This window comes from Myxine glutinosa, chromosome 6, assembly GCF_964187855.1.
Source record: "Myxine glutinosa chromosome 6, kmMyxGlut1.1, whole genome shotgun sequence".
Lineage (NCBI taxonomy): Eukaryota > Metazoa > Chordata > Myxini > Myxiniformes > Myxinidae > Myxine > Myxine glutinosa.
The window spans coordinates 126,957,442-126,972,145 of NC_136266.1; the positions used below are offsets into that span (position 1 = coordinate 126,957,442).

Here is a 14,704-nt window from a genome sequence, read left to right on the forward strand (position 1 = left end):
AAATAAAACTTGGTACAAGTATTATAATGATGTAATAATGTGGGTGGAGGCATATCGGTCGACGTAACGTCGGAGTGTCGCTGTAGTTTTCATTCATTTTTTTTCTTCAATTTGATGTGGTCTAGATGCCTCACCTTTGTGCTTAACAATAGCCTTACTAAATGCTCATTCGCCTTTCCTGCTTTCTTGTGATTATTGTAAAAGTGTTATGGATCCGGTCTGGGGGGTAAAATGGGGACTAGTATTGAATAGTTATTTCATAGTACATGTTAGAATAAGTGTGATGTAATTCCTATAACTAATAAAATGTGTAAAACACGTTTTTAGAAAGTTCTACTTCCCCCTCCCAAGTGTCTATCTACGCCCCGCCTTTCTCCCTTCCCTATGCTCTTCAACTCTTCCCCATTATCTTTCTGTAATGGAAAATAAATTCCTTCCTCCCATGGTCTTTGTTGGGAAATTTACCCTGGCAATGTAGTGTGTAAAAGAAAAGGGCAGTGATGCATGCTCTGCAAATACAAAAGCGAAACGGGACCATTAAATCCACACGGAAAATACAGTAGGCACTTCATTACACTACGATCTGTACAATGGTATTCCTGGGTGGAATAGTGTCATCATAATTCACTCACAAGCCGTCTATAAAGTGTTCTTGTACAATTTCCAAGACTGTCCATGAACTATTACATTGCTTAATTATTATAAGCAGGTATTTATAGAAAATAGCTAAGGCCTAACCTCCGCTCTAGCAGGGAAAATGGCCTTAAAATGCATGTTGTTGTGTTGTTGTTGTATTTATAGAAAATAGAAATAAAAGTTTAACAGCACATACCCACAGTAGGGTGATTGATATCCAATCAAATGGAACACATGCACGGTGGGGCTACCGTCTCCAGACCATAGCCAAATCTACGCTCACGCTGGTAAACCTAGAGACCAGGCCCTACTCCAGCCTTGCAATAGCCCCACAGTGTCCTTCACGAATAGTTGGCGATCCGTCACCGGCACCATGAACAAATTCCAAATTCCTGCCCCGACCTCTGGTGTGAGTGACGACCCGTCCAGGATTGTAAGCCTAGCCATTGAAACTGCTTTGGCAGAACTGACGCTCTGTATAGAGCATGGTTCATGATCTGATCTTAATACTTTGACCACCCTGAAGTTTTTGACCAATTATCCATTTGTCCTTTATTGCACCTCCCTTCAGATGGCAACTTTGCCGATGCCGTTTTTCGGTTCAATGCGAACGTGTCTTACAGTGGACTGCTGCACGCGGTGACGCAGGATGTGAGTTATTCGGGGTGGGAAGGTGTTAAGGGGCTGGGGATGTTGGGAGGGCTATGTGAGACCTAAATTTTGAATTTATTCGATTAATGTGCTAACTATTTGATTAGACTATGGTTTGAGGAAAGGCAATTGCAAGTGTCACAGAAAGTAGCCAATTTTGCTTTGTCAACAGAGCTTCTTTGCGGAGAACAAAGAGAAGTTGATAAATGGCGCAATATCGGCACTGCTGGCCCATGAGGGAGAGGAGGCAGTGAGTAATAAGGAGCTTCAGGGACAGTTCCAGGCTTTGCGGCGTCTAGTGGCTTCTAAGGCTGGGTTCATGGCTTTCACGCAGCTTCCCAGGTGGAGACTCGATGTCGGAAATCTTCAGTTGTGTGGATCGTTGTTGTTGAGTGAAAATTGATTGCTGTGGTGTTTTGGACGGAAACCATGGACCTGAAAGGGGTACTTGACGGTTTGTCATGCATCTTCTACAGGCACCATGCTCAGGCGTATATATTTTGAATTTGTATGACCACAAATGGTAATGGTCACCTGTTAATTGGAACTGAAATTAGTTTTGTTCATCATAGCTGTGATACTTGCAGGACTGCCTTCGTGTCTCTTGGCTTTGCTGATGTTTGTCCATCATGCAGGTTTCGGGAGCGACTGGGGGTAAAGGTCGTGAAAGCACTGAAGAGGAACAATGACGGCGTTACACATGCTGCCGTAGACATGTTGTGTGCCCTGATGTGTGTAAGTTTGGCAAATGTGCAGATGAAATGCTACTGGAATTTGCAGGCTGTATCATCCACATTAAGGTCGATGAATGACTTTAACCCTTTGCAATGGGATGCTTGTGGTCACCTTTAACCTTTTGCCTCATAAGGCCTGTTGATTCCCTACTTGTTGGTGCTCTTCTCGATCAAACTTGCATCGAATCAATGTGTTGTTTTAACTACTGTCTTTAAAGGCTAAAACTTTAAAACCTTTTATCAGTTTCAATTTCTTTGCCGACAATCTTCTTTTCCCATTGCTGAAAGTCGAACTGTGATGGGATTTGAACTTTGTTATTGACAGGTCGCTGTTTTGGTGAATGTCCAGATTTTAATTTTTTGGTCCATATGCAAAGCCTGAGTGCCTGGGTGTGTTCTGTTAGCGAGCAGCTTGCTGTCGCTTGCCAAGCGGCTTGCTTGATTTAAAGTGCTCAAGCAATCACTCCAACAGAATGGAGTGCTTGGCACAGTTTAACAACATGGCGGTCTTCATGGAAACAATGCTGTCGTGGTACTCGAGCAAATGCTATCCAGGCCGTTTTCCGTTTTACTCGATCCTCTTGTGACAACTTTGTCAAACTAACTTATTGTGGTAGCAGCGGTTAGAGTACGAGGAGGAGGGAAAGAAAGGAGGAAATGGAGAATCCGGAGGATGGATCAGGAGTATGCCTCTCAACATTTAATTGGTTGTAGTATCGCTTTGAATCTGACTGTGATGGCCATTTTTACTTGCATAACAAAGCGGTTGCAAAGTGGTTGATATGGAATGACTGGCTTGGAAAGCGATAACCAGCTGCATGCTAACGGAACACGCCCCTGGTTACGTCATTGGAGGTGTGGCTATTCTGATGTAGTGCTCCATCCCCTCCCCTCCTGCATAAATGAAACCTAAATGTACCATATTTCAAGGTTACCATTACCATCTTTAATGTTTACTTTGTTACCAAGTTGCACTGCTTTTCAGGGAGGTTCTTCAAACTTTGCACTTTATTGCATTTTTAAAAAATTTTGTGGTGGTTTTCATTTTTTGTTTTATTGTGGGGGTTTTTTTGTTTTGTTTTTTCTGCTCATTGACATCATTTGACGCCAATTGTGCACACAAACCGCAGCCCATGCATGAAGATTACGACTTGCGACAGGAGCAGCTCAATAAGGCTTCTCTGCTGTCCTCACGACGCTTCCTGGAGAGCATCCTGGAGATGTTTTCTTTGCACTTGGTGTGTCCTTAACCTTGCAACAGCACATATATAGTAGTTGGAGGTTACCTGTTAAATTGTATTTTATTAATATATCCCGCGTGGGCCGGCGGTCATCTCTTGAGGTTGTAGTTCAGACCGCTGCTGATTTTGGTGGACCACCACTCTACCCCCCCCCCCCCCCACATCCCCTTTATCCCCAACACACTGGGATCCCCATGATCCAAATTTGAAAAATACGAAATCAGGAAATGCAAGACCGAGTGATCCTGCGGACCATCGAGTAGACTGGCTGTATCGGGTTTCAGAGCAACCGGTTGGTAAATAAGGGAGGAGTAGGGATCTGAAGTTTTAGGGGGTAGCCCCCTCCCCCCCCCCCCTCCCATAAGAGACCCCATGATCTGAAATTGAAACATCAAAGCCCAAGCGATTGTGCGGCCCACTGGCTTGTATTCATGTGTGAAGTTTCAGAACGATCAGCCGGGTGACGAGGCGGGAGTAGCAAAAAGTTAACAGACGGATGGACAGGCATCCACACATCCCGGCCCATTTTATAATTTTGTCTCTAAGATGAGATGACATAAAAATGGCTTGCTTTCTTGTATCGTAACTAAAAGGAAAACTAGTTTTGTACATCACCTTTGTTCAACTAATGAAGATAAATTTAACCTACCCTGGTGTCTTGTTCACTTTGTTTAAGTACATGTTATGCATCTCTTCAGTATGCCTGTCTGTCCTTTTTTGGATGTGAATCATTGTAATGTTGTAGGTCTTTTTATCAGGACTTTTAATTGTCAGTTATTCCTGTGTTCAGGGTCATGGTACTGGAGCCTTGGTGGTCAGCTCCCTCCTGGACTTCCTGACATTTTCACTGTGCGCACCATACAGTGAGACGACAGATGGGCAGCAATTTGATCAGCTCCTGGAAATGGTCGCAGGGATGGGTCGTACTCTTTTCAAGCTCTTTCAGGTAACGAGCACAATGGCAATGGTAATGTGGGTGTTGTGTTTGCTGGAGAATCGATATGCTTCGTGTTTTTTGTTGTTGTTTTAATTGTATCTTCTTTCTTTCCTCAGCATCCTTCCATGGCAATAGTGAAGGGAGCTGGATTGGTGATGAAGGCCATAATTGAGGTGTGTCGGTTGGTTCGAGAGCAGTTCCTTATCTTGTCATCATATAGATGACGGGGTTTATCGTTGTGTGAAGGGACATGGCCTGGTGCTCTTGAGTGCATTGCTTATCCATTAGAAGAAGTGTGTGTTTGCATGTTTTGAAGAGGTGTAACCAGCCGTGTCAAAACTTATTAGAAGTGATGTTTTGTGTGTCGCTTCGAGATTGGATGAGCGTGGCTTGACGTTAATTGTGTGGAAAAGCTTGCCTCTGTTGGTGATTTTGAGGCGTGCTGGTTGGCGATTCGAAGTGTGTATCTGTGCTTGTGGAATTATCGTGCTTCAAATTCTATATCAAGTTATTTGTAGACATTAGGGCAATCACTGGTTCCGCCTCTTGGTAGGAGGGTGTTGAGGAGATATCGACCCGGATGCAGAATCTTGCACTAAGTGAGGGGGCTTTACCTCGACATCTTCACACTGCCATGTTTACTGTCAGCTCCGACAACCGCCTCCTCACCAACAGGTGAATGTCCCTCTAGCTAATTCACCTGCAATCTTTGCTTAACCTCCACCATCTCATTACTTTATTTCCTTGACCAATGATATATTTTTATTTATGATTAATGTGAAGTGAAAGGTAGAGAACAACTTGCAGTATCTTTCTAAGTTTTTCACTTGACTGTTTTCGTTTCGATTATATAAATGGCACTTTCTTTTCCTGTTTTTCTGTTTGGAACACCTGTTTTGTATGCAGGCAATTGAGCAGGCACCTGGTGGCTTTGTGGACATCCAAAAACATGATAGCTCTCAACCTGCTCCAACGTATCCTGGTGAGTACTTTCTTTTCCTCATTCTCATGGTTCAATTTCCTTTTATTTTACAAGAGGCAGAAGGTCATGCACACCATCTGTTTAGGAAAAAAAATACTTGTTTTGGCTTTTTGTCCCCCGTCGCACCGCGGAGCGAAAGGGGGACTATGGTTTTCCCCTCCGTCCGTGCGTGCGTGCGTAAGCGAAGGACCGCATTCGAATTTGGTGTGTGGGTGCAACCCACGTCAAAATCCAAGATGGCCGCCGCCATCTATGTCTGAACCTTGTGAGATGAATATCTTGAAAAATAAGCGAAGTACCAACATCTAATTTGGTGTGTGGGTGTATCTCGGCATAAGGAAGAACGCTATTGAAAATTGGGTGGCCACGTCAAAATCCAAGATGGCCGCCACCATATATATGTCTGAACATTGTGAGCTGCATATCTTGAAAAATAAGCGAAGTACCAACTTCTAATTTGGTGTGTGGGTGTATCTAGGCACAAGGAAGAACGCTATTGAAAATTGGGTCGCCACGTCAAAATCCAAGATGGCCGCCTTGCGTCTTCCACTTTGTCAACTCGCATCACTTCACCGACGGGGGACCTAGGCGTAACACTTGTTATTTTTAAATACTCTTGTAAGAAGTAATCTGGCAGGATTGGCAAAGAGTTACTGTCTAGCCTGGATTTGAATTCCAACCCAGCTATAAACTCTCATTCCAGTGTTTCACAGGCATGGTGATTCATCAAGGTATATGCCGTCCCTCGGATGGACGTTAAACGGGCATCCCGTCTTCCCGCATTGGTTGGTGGGCGTTAATGATCCCATGGTGTCTTTCGTGAAGAGTAGGTAAAATATCGCCGACACTGGCCAAATTCTAGTTGAACACATCGGACAAACTTTATTTGTGGTCTTCGGCAAATGATTTGACAAATGCCGCTCAATACAAAGCGGCAATGCTGTCTACAAAAGTTTACCGAAACTTGCTGCACTACCTTTAAACATCTGTCTATTTGATAAATGTTTAAAGCAAAAGTTATTCAAGGAATATGTCAACAGGATTATTTTATTTATTTTTAATTTGAAGGTTGCAAAAATTAATAACTAGTTCGATAACTTGCCTACTCTTTTCAAAAAATACTGGGCAATATTTGACATCCACCACCAACTAAAGCTGGCAGACGGGACACCCAGTTTAACATCCACCAGAGGGACGGCACATACTTTACTGCCTCACCATGCCTGCGAATACCAGTGACATTTTTATAGCTGTGTCAAGATTTGAAACCAGGCTAGACACTCAACCTGTGAGTGTGCATACCTCTTCTCAAAAGCTATCCTGCAAGCCCATTCCTCCCCCTCCATCCCCTACCCCCTCCTGCCCTACACAAGGAAGCAACAGGAAGCTAACATACAATAATGATTTGTACCGATACTTTTCTGCATCAGGTATCGTAAAAGGGAAACTCAAGGAAACCTTTAGAGATGTTGAGAATATATTGTGAAATAAGCTCTCAACATTATTCAAACTCAGAGGTAGCTTTTTGTAGGCCATTGTTTGCTGATGATGATGACACTGGTGAGTTAAGGCTATGTTCTTTCCAGGCCGTCGACACTAACAAAGCAATATTATGTCAATAATTTCTTTCCTAGCAAATCGGTACAAAAATCCAGAACCTGCCCAGGGTGCCGGCAACAATGACCTTCTCTTTGTAAAAGGCATCATGAATATTTAACGTCCAGCAGCAGCAAATTTGCTCGGACGCCGGCCCCCAGCTTAATGTCCCATCGGACGCATGGTGTACTGCTTGATGAAACCTCCTTCCTGCAAAACAACATTCGCATTTTATAGTCTGCTCAGGAATCAAACCCTTCGATGGAAACAAATTAATTAGCTGCCATCAAACCTACACACGATGCATGTGTAGTTAGTTACCTTTAATCCAAAGGTTCTTAGTTTATATCAGAGAGTACGCTAGTACTATGTAGGGATGGTGCGAAAAAAAAACAGTCACTCCCATCTGCTTCATACAAAACTAAGATTGGATTATCTTCTTTAAAAAAAAAACTCACTTCTGCTACATATGAGAGCCTACCTGGTCTGTTCAGCTGATTGTCGAGGTAGGGATCACTTTTCAGTTCGCCAGACCAAGGCAAAAGCAAGTTAAAGCGAAAAAACTGGATCTGTCAAACCCGGGAATTCATCTTCTTGTTCATAATAATAATAATAATAATAATAATAATAATCTTCAGACGGCATATTTCCGAGCTGCCTCTATCAATGGCAATGATTCTGCTACCATTCGATAGAGTTTTACTTCCTGCAACATCCTTTGGTATTGTAATTCTCGTAGCTTGAAAGGATTCCACGAAAAGTACGGAAAACTACATTCCTATGTAAAAGAATAGGACTGGGGTAGGCGTGGCTATGACTGTCAATCAGCTTGATGGGGGCGGAGCCGCTAGACATTTCCTGAGTGTTGGCGTTATGCGTGATGTTATGTGGGATCAAATAATAACAAATATCATGTCTCGGGAAATGCCTTGTTTTTCAGTTTTACATTTATGAAAATAATATAATACCGAGGTACCAGTGCTATACACACCGCACACGGGACACGTGATCACAAACCCTCTAGTCGCGGGTTAAGGTAAAAGCAAACCCCGTGATCAATAAACCTTCTCGAGTCACGGTTTCTCGCGCCAGATTCGCTACGTCGGCGCATCACTGATGCCGTCGTATAAAACAGCCTGAACAAGGAATCCACTCAAATTGAATCTACTATAAATGGAGGTGTGTGTGGGTGTGGTGTGTGGTGTGTCATACTTTTTTATGTTTATTAATTAATTACGTACTATTCAAATGTACCTTTAACCCTTTAGACTGCTGAGACCCATTAGACCTTGGCAGACCCTTTAACACTTGACCCAAAAGTCCCAGATGACCCAAAAGTCCTTGATGACCCAGATCACCCAAAAGTCCACGAGGACCCAAAAGTCCCCGAGGACCCAGATGACCCAAAAGTCCCCGAGTACCCCAAAAACCCAGAGGACCAAAAAGACCCAGATGACCCTGATGACTCAAAAGTCCCCGAAGATGCAAAAGTCCCCAATTAGAATTTGGTCCAATGGACCAACGGGCCCCCTAGTTTAATAAATATTTGAACTGACATTTAGTGTTCCTTTCATATATTTTTTGGCATACTGCATGCCTGGGGTGGTCAATGGTCAATTCATTGATATAGGCTCCACCTCTTCCCTCTGTCCCCACCCTATTGGTTGAAGGGAAACCACATCAGTTATTTTGGGCATTTCTAAGTGCAGGTCATTGTGTGGCCTGAGGCTGGATGAAGACATTACTCTTTGAGAAATGAGCAATAAGATAGAGCTGCAAGATAGTCAGGGTTAAGCAAGACAATATAGGAACACATGTGCAGTGTTTGACATTGCTGACTAAGATATCTTAGCACTTTTGCTCCAAGATTGGGTATCCTCTGATTACCATATACCATTGTGTTATTCCACATTGTAAAAAATTATACAAACAAGTGAATAAAAAAATTTATGCTAAATTAAAAAGGCAATGTCGGGATGACAAACTACAGTCTAAAAAGGTCCTAAACAAGATAGGGATGATGTTGGTTTAGAGAGTAGCTAACAGTATTGCCATCACATAACAATCCCTACATCACTGCCTCCGGACTATTGTCTCGGGCTAGGCCGAGCTAAAAGTATTAGAAGCTCCTATATTTCATTTCTGCATAAGTATAAGAAGCTCCTATATAATTTCAGGGACTTCTTGCAGCTTCAGTTGTCTTTCCTACTTTTCTTTTTTATCAACTTAGAGTAACCAATCACAAATGGAGATAATTATAGAACGCTGTTATTAGATATGTTCATGCAGTTTGTAAGAAGTTGATGATCATGTACTGATATTATAACATTGTACTCGGGCTGCTAATTTGTAGTCTCAGTATGTGGCTGCACTACAGGAGTAAACAAGTACTGTTGTAACCAGCGGAGTGTTTGTAGAAGCTTGAAGCGGTAATTGATGAAGTGTAAATGAGGCAGTGATGCAGGGATTGTTATGTGATGGCAATACTGTTAGCTACTCTCTAAACATCATCCCTATCTTGTTTAGGACCTTTTTTAGACTGTAGTTTGTCATCCCTTTTGCCAACATTTGCCAACATTGCCTTTTTAATTTAGCATAAATTGTTTTATTATTTAGTATTTTAATTCCCGAGCACGGTGATATATTTTATCTTGCCTTTATATGTTTTGTCATTGAATTTCTCTTACCACTTTTTTTTATGACATCAGCCACATGGCCTGCTGAGTTACCTGGATTCGACGGAGGCCGTACCTGAGCATGATGTGGACCGCATGCACATCCGAGACAATCTGAAGATCGCTTCTGTGAGATTCCCTGAAACGCACACTTCTCATTGGCATGAATCGATTTTAAGGCGTTTTTCACGGTTCCCAATCAACATTTCTGGCACATTGATTTGTATCTTGGGTCACAGCCATCCATACTCTTACCTCCCCACTCATCCCACATTTTGTAATTAACACTTAATTCCACTCACTGGGTAAGACGAACATCTTTCATACATTTTTCATCAATGTTAATGATCAAGCTTCAGGACTCAATGAGATTCCACAGTCTCATAGCATTCTCATTGAATGTTTTCACTCCTCCCCACACCATGGATCCCGGCTCTGCCCCAGGACCAGTTTGTTCGTGCCAATAGGTTGCCCGAGTGGCAGCGATTGGCTGGACGGGCGGCACGTGGTGTCGAGCGATTTGCTCGTGAGAAGGTGGACGTGTTGCTGCTTCATTGGCGTGACCGTATGGGGCTTGCTCACCAGGAAGTGAGTATGAGAAATGGGGTAAGGGTGTTTGAAGCTACTTGATTTCTTACTTTATTCTCCAATCTTCCCCCCAACCCTCCCATTGGCTTCTACATTGCTTGGTGACTCAGGATAGAAACAACTTGGTAAGTCCTCCGATTGCTCACTTTGTGGCAATCTACACTGATTCTTAACTCTGTTCTCGTGTTTTATACTGACATCTTGTTAGAACTTTGCATTCCGTTTTCAGTAAAATAAATAAAATAAACTTCAGCTATCTTTGTGATGCTTTGTTATATCGCGAGTTTTAACCTTCTTCATTGTTTTTGTTTGGTTGCATTGTTGTTTGCTTTTGTTGGCAACTTTGTGCCGATTTCCTTAGAACCCCAACCATAAACCTGTGGTACTGCGGAAGAGAAGGCAACGCATCAAGATTGAGTCGAACTGGGAACTTTTCTACTATAAGTGCGTGTTTAATCATTCACCTTCGGGTTGTGTCTTTGTCCTCCCTTGCGTCCTAGCCGCGATTTTGTTGGGTGCCTGTCGGTGAATTTGTGGGTTGCATGTGTGGGGTTTTCAGGTTCAACCAGGATTATGCACGATCCAATCTCATCTGGAACCTCAAAACACGTGAGGAGCTGAGGGACGCTCTGGAGGCCGAAATGCGCGCTTTCACCGTGGATAGAGAACTTGGCAGTTCTGTCGGCATCTCGTGGAACCACCAGGAGTTTGAGGTGAGAACTTGCGATGTTGCAGCACATATCATTTGGGTTTATCAATGTCTATCAGAATCACATGTTTGGATGCTTTGTAGGGCGTCAGTTTTACATGTGTTGCGTTGAAGGTTCATTTCGTTCAACTTACCATTTGTATTTCCATCGTTCTGTTGTCCCTTCCCCGTTCATGCAAGTGATGTTGTTTTTATTGTTACATTGGTTTTGATCAGAGCGTTTGTGTCTAGGTACGCTATGAATGCTTGGCGGATGAAATAAAGATTGGGAATTACTACCTGCGCCTCCTGCTGGAGGAGGATGAGAAGTCCGAGTCCGGAGCCATTAATCGACCGTACGCTTTAAAAAATATTATTTTGCTGTCTCCACCCCTCCCCGGCTCGTACCAATCCTACCAACCTCCAACCCTCACCATTTTCTCCTTCCCCGTAACAATCGCAAAGGTCTTGATTGGATGGTGCAGGGATAACTTGTTTTAGATTGTCCAGCTTTTAACTCCACTTACAGGACCTTCGAAGAAAATTATTCGATGCATTAATGAATGGTTCTGCCATGCACAAATCCTCAACTGTCCAAAACTGCAAAAAGGGATTTCTGGAATCGCACAGCTGCACACATTGCTTTGTGTCCAACCTTAGTATTTGCAGCACTGACGCAAGATCTTCGGTCTTTTCCAGTAGCTATTTCTGGAACATGCAACGTGGCTTCCAACCCTCAATGACTGATGGAATGAACAATTTGGAAGTTGGTGTAAATATCTCGGCACATTTGTTCATGCAAATATCTTGTGATCTTTCGGATTGTATTTGCAAAAAATGCATGATGTAATCCATCATAATGTGCAAATGCATGCTTAGCGTCGAGTGGTTTCTGTGCCCTCGGCTGTTGCAAGAAAATGGCTTTGTTTGCATCAGACTTGTACCCACCATATTGTCTGGCTGGTGAAGACACTGGCTCACATCCCCAAAACTACCGTGTCAATTTATCTGTCGTCATTTTCTTGTTACCTACGCCACCGAAGGTGGATGGAGGTTGTTTTGTCCCCTGTCTGCCTTTGTCTGTGAGCAAGATATCTCAAAAAGCTGTGGATGGATTCAGATGAAATTTTGTGGACATGTTGGATGTGTGACAAAGAATGAATTGATTAGATTTTGGTGAAGATCCGGATCTGGATACTAGTTTTTTTTTTTAGAAGTGATTCTTCACCATTGAAAAATGAGGCCAAAAATGATATGTAGCACGATATGTCAAAGTTGTGGACGGGTTTTGACAACTTGGTGGATGAGTTGGGTGTGTGACACGAACAAGCCGATTCGATTTTTGTTCAGTTTTAGATCTAGATCAGGCTTGTCCATTGGGATACAACATGTAAACTGTTCATCCTGGTGGAAGTATGCGCTTCTAGTTTTTCACCCCGAAGTGTGTGTGTGTGTGTGTGTGTGTGTGTGTGTGTGTGTGTGTGTGTGTGTGTGTGTGTGTGTGTGTGTGTGTGTGTGTGTGTGTGTGTGTGTGTGTGTGTGTGTGTGTGTGTGTGTGTGTGTGTGTGTGTGTGTGTGTTTTAACTTTAAAAAAAAAAAAAAAGGTTTTCTCTGCAACCACTTGTCCGATCGATGCCAAAGTTTAAACAAAGGACTCCCCATGGAGAGTATTATATTGCTAACTGCCCACATAGGTCACATGGTATGGCAGCCATATTGGACTAAAGGAAACATTTGGGCATTATTTTCTCTGAAATCGCTCAACTGAAAAAAATTATAACTGGGCAAATGTCATCGACTCCTCATGGGGTATATAGAGTGATAACGATGACGTCATCAGTGATGACTTTTCTGAAAATCAAACTTCATATATATATATATGATCTATGAGCCAATGTGAGTCAACAATTACATTTATGACGTTAATAACCCATGCCATTAAACTGTGACATAATATATAGGGTGCATGGATGATATGGATCAGTGGAGCATAATATAAGTGAGCCATAATAGTAGTGTGTTTCGTTAGTTATGGTATTTTTGTTCAGAATGAACACGCAAGGAGAGACGATGTGCTCTGAGTGCCGTTCTATTTACTCATGTAAAAGATTGACTTCTCGATGTCAGTTATTTGTGCAGAAGTATGTATATACTGTATGGAACTGTCAGAGCATTGATGTCTCCATAGTGTACTGTACTCCTCCTGAATGCTATTTGCATAATGTTTCTCCTTTAGTGTTGGATACTGGAGAACAAAAGGAAAGTGTTTGCTGTCCATTTAACCATTATGTGGTGCAACTCCCTTTTATCTTTAACTTTTTGATTTAGACCCTTCAGTGTTTGACCTATGCCAACACGATGTAAACTCTCCTTCGGCCTGTGTTTGATCCTTGATCTTGGATCCACTACCTTCCTTTATTTTATGTTTTTTGACAGAGCTACCTCTTGGAGCGTCACTGGCAAGTTATTTCCCACAGTGATAAACGTGCTCTTACCAACCTTTAGTTGACAAAATCCATTGTTTTTCTTGTCCTCGGTCACAAACCACCAGACTTTATTGAGATTAGAACTCTCTTGCACAATGTCCTTTTGATTTCAGATTGTGATGAGTTGATGATTGTTGGCTATTAATATACTGTATATGTGTGTGTATATATATATATATATATATATATATATATATATATATATATATATATTCTTATTACTTGTGAAAAAGCAGACTTTTCAAGTATATTGGTTGGTCTTGTGCGTTATTCTGTCTGTCTGGTTGTCTGTCTGTATCAGTCGCCTACAGATCACAATTTTCAACAATCTTAACAAAACTTCACCTAATGGTAGAGTTGGTCATCAGCAAGAAGCCTATTGTTTTGGGGTCCAATGGCCAATAGGCAAACATAGGCCAAAGTTCACCAACTTTGTCAAATTTCTAAATTCCTCAATTTCCATCCGAATGACTTGAAATTTGAAGAGGATTTGCATATATGGTCACTGAATTCAATCACTAAGTATTTTTGAGGTCAGCATAGGCCAAAAAGTCAACAACATCGGCCAAATTTCTAAAATCCTCAATTGTCATCTGATTGATTTGAAATTTTAAGTGTTTGCATACCAGGTCACTGAATTCAACCACCAATTATTTTTGAGGTTATCATAAGCCAACAACCTATCTTGGAATTCGCAAGTATCGTGCTATGCACGACATATTTCTTGTTTATTTATTTTATTTTGTTGCCTGTTTATCCTTTTATTTGTCATCACCTATTGTCTGAATTTTGGGTCCCATTGCTCCATATTTTCCCTATTTTCTTGTATTCTGGTGCTTTGTGATAGTGAAAGTTTCTTCACTCGCCTGCTTCATAATATAATCTGCCGTTTACCATGAATTAGTGGAGCATCGCATGGTGGAATATCTGATGTTCCTTCATCCTGATATGTATGGTCAAATCTCTTGCAGCTATGAGTTCTTTAATGATCTCTACCACCGCTTCCTGCTTACACCAAAGACCTCCATGAAGTGTCTTTGCCTCCAGGCGCTGGCGATTGTATATGGCCGGTGTCATGAGGATATCGGGCCTTTTAATGACACAAAGTACATTGTGGCCATGCTTGACCGGGTAGGAAGCCATCTCTTCATCCCTCACCCTTTCTGGAGTTTTCTTGATCATGTCTACAAGAGCATTTTATTTTTTTCTATTCTGGAAATTTTTTTTTTTTTAAACCTAGGCCATATCGCTTCTTTCCTTTACTCTTCATCCTCTTGCATCATTCCCTGCTTTCCCTCTGTTGTACTATTCTGTGCCGTGCACCACAAGTGATCTTCTCCCTGCAGTGTGTTGATCGCCTCGAGAGAGATCGTCTTATCCTCTTCTTGTGCAAGCTCATCTTAAATAAGGTGACAAAGTGGCAGTATTCTCATCACCTGGTTGAACTTTGCTTGTCCACTCGTTATTTCTTTTTTGTTTTTGTTTTTCCT

General features: G+C 42.1%; 1 protein-coding gene across 2 annotated transcripts in view; it reads left to right on the plus strand.

Annotated features, from left to right (window-relative positions):
* The window catches only part of DNAJC13 (DnaJ heat shock protein family (Hsp40) member C13), an 88,468-nt gene that overhangs the window by 21,128 nt on the left and 52,636 nt on the right, over positions 1-14,704 (plus strand). The window contains exons 11-26 of one of the 2 annotated variants that reach the window (XM_068121022.2): positions 1,208-1,287; positions 1,460-1,629; positions 1,923-2,022; positions 3,152-3,259; positions 4,053-4,208; positions 4,316-4,372; positions 4,753-4,874; positions 5,106-5,181; positions 9,486-9,581; positions 9,897-10,040; positions 10,151-10,165; positions 10,402-10,484; positions 10,600-10,753; positions 10,981-11,084; positions 14,186-14,345; positions 14,561-14,623. In XM_068121022.2, coding sequence (XP_067977123.1) covers positions 1,208-1,287; positions 1,460-1,629; positions 1,923-2,022; positions 3,152-3,259; positions 4,053-4,208; positions 4,316-4,372; positions 4,753-4,874; positions 5,106-5,181; positions 9,486-9,581; positions 9,897-10,040; positions 10,151-10,165; positions 10,402-10,484; positions 10,600-10,753; positions 10,981-11,084; positions 14,186-14,345; positions 14,561-14,623 — 1,688 coding nt within the window. Of the gene's footprint in view, positions 1-1,207; positions 1,288-1,459; positions 1,630-1,922; positions 2,023-3,151; positions 3,260-4,052; positions 4,209-4,315; positions 4,373-4,752; positions 4,875-5,105; positions 5,182-9,485; positions 9,582-9,896; positions 10,059-10,150; positions 10,166-10,401; positions 10,485-10,599; positions 10,754-10,980; positions 11,085-14,185; positions 14,346-14,560; positions 14,624-14,704 lie in introns of both variants that reach the window. The other variant, XM_078780522.1, reaches the window with a different exon arrangement.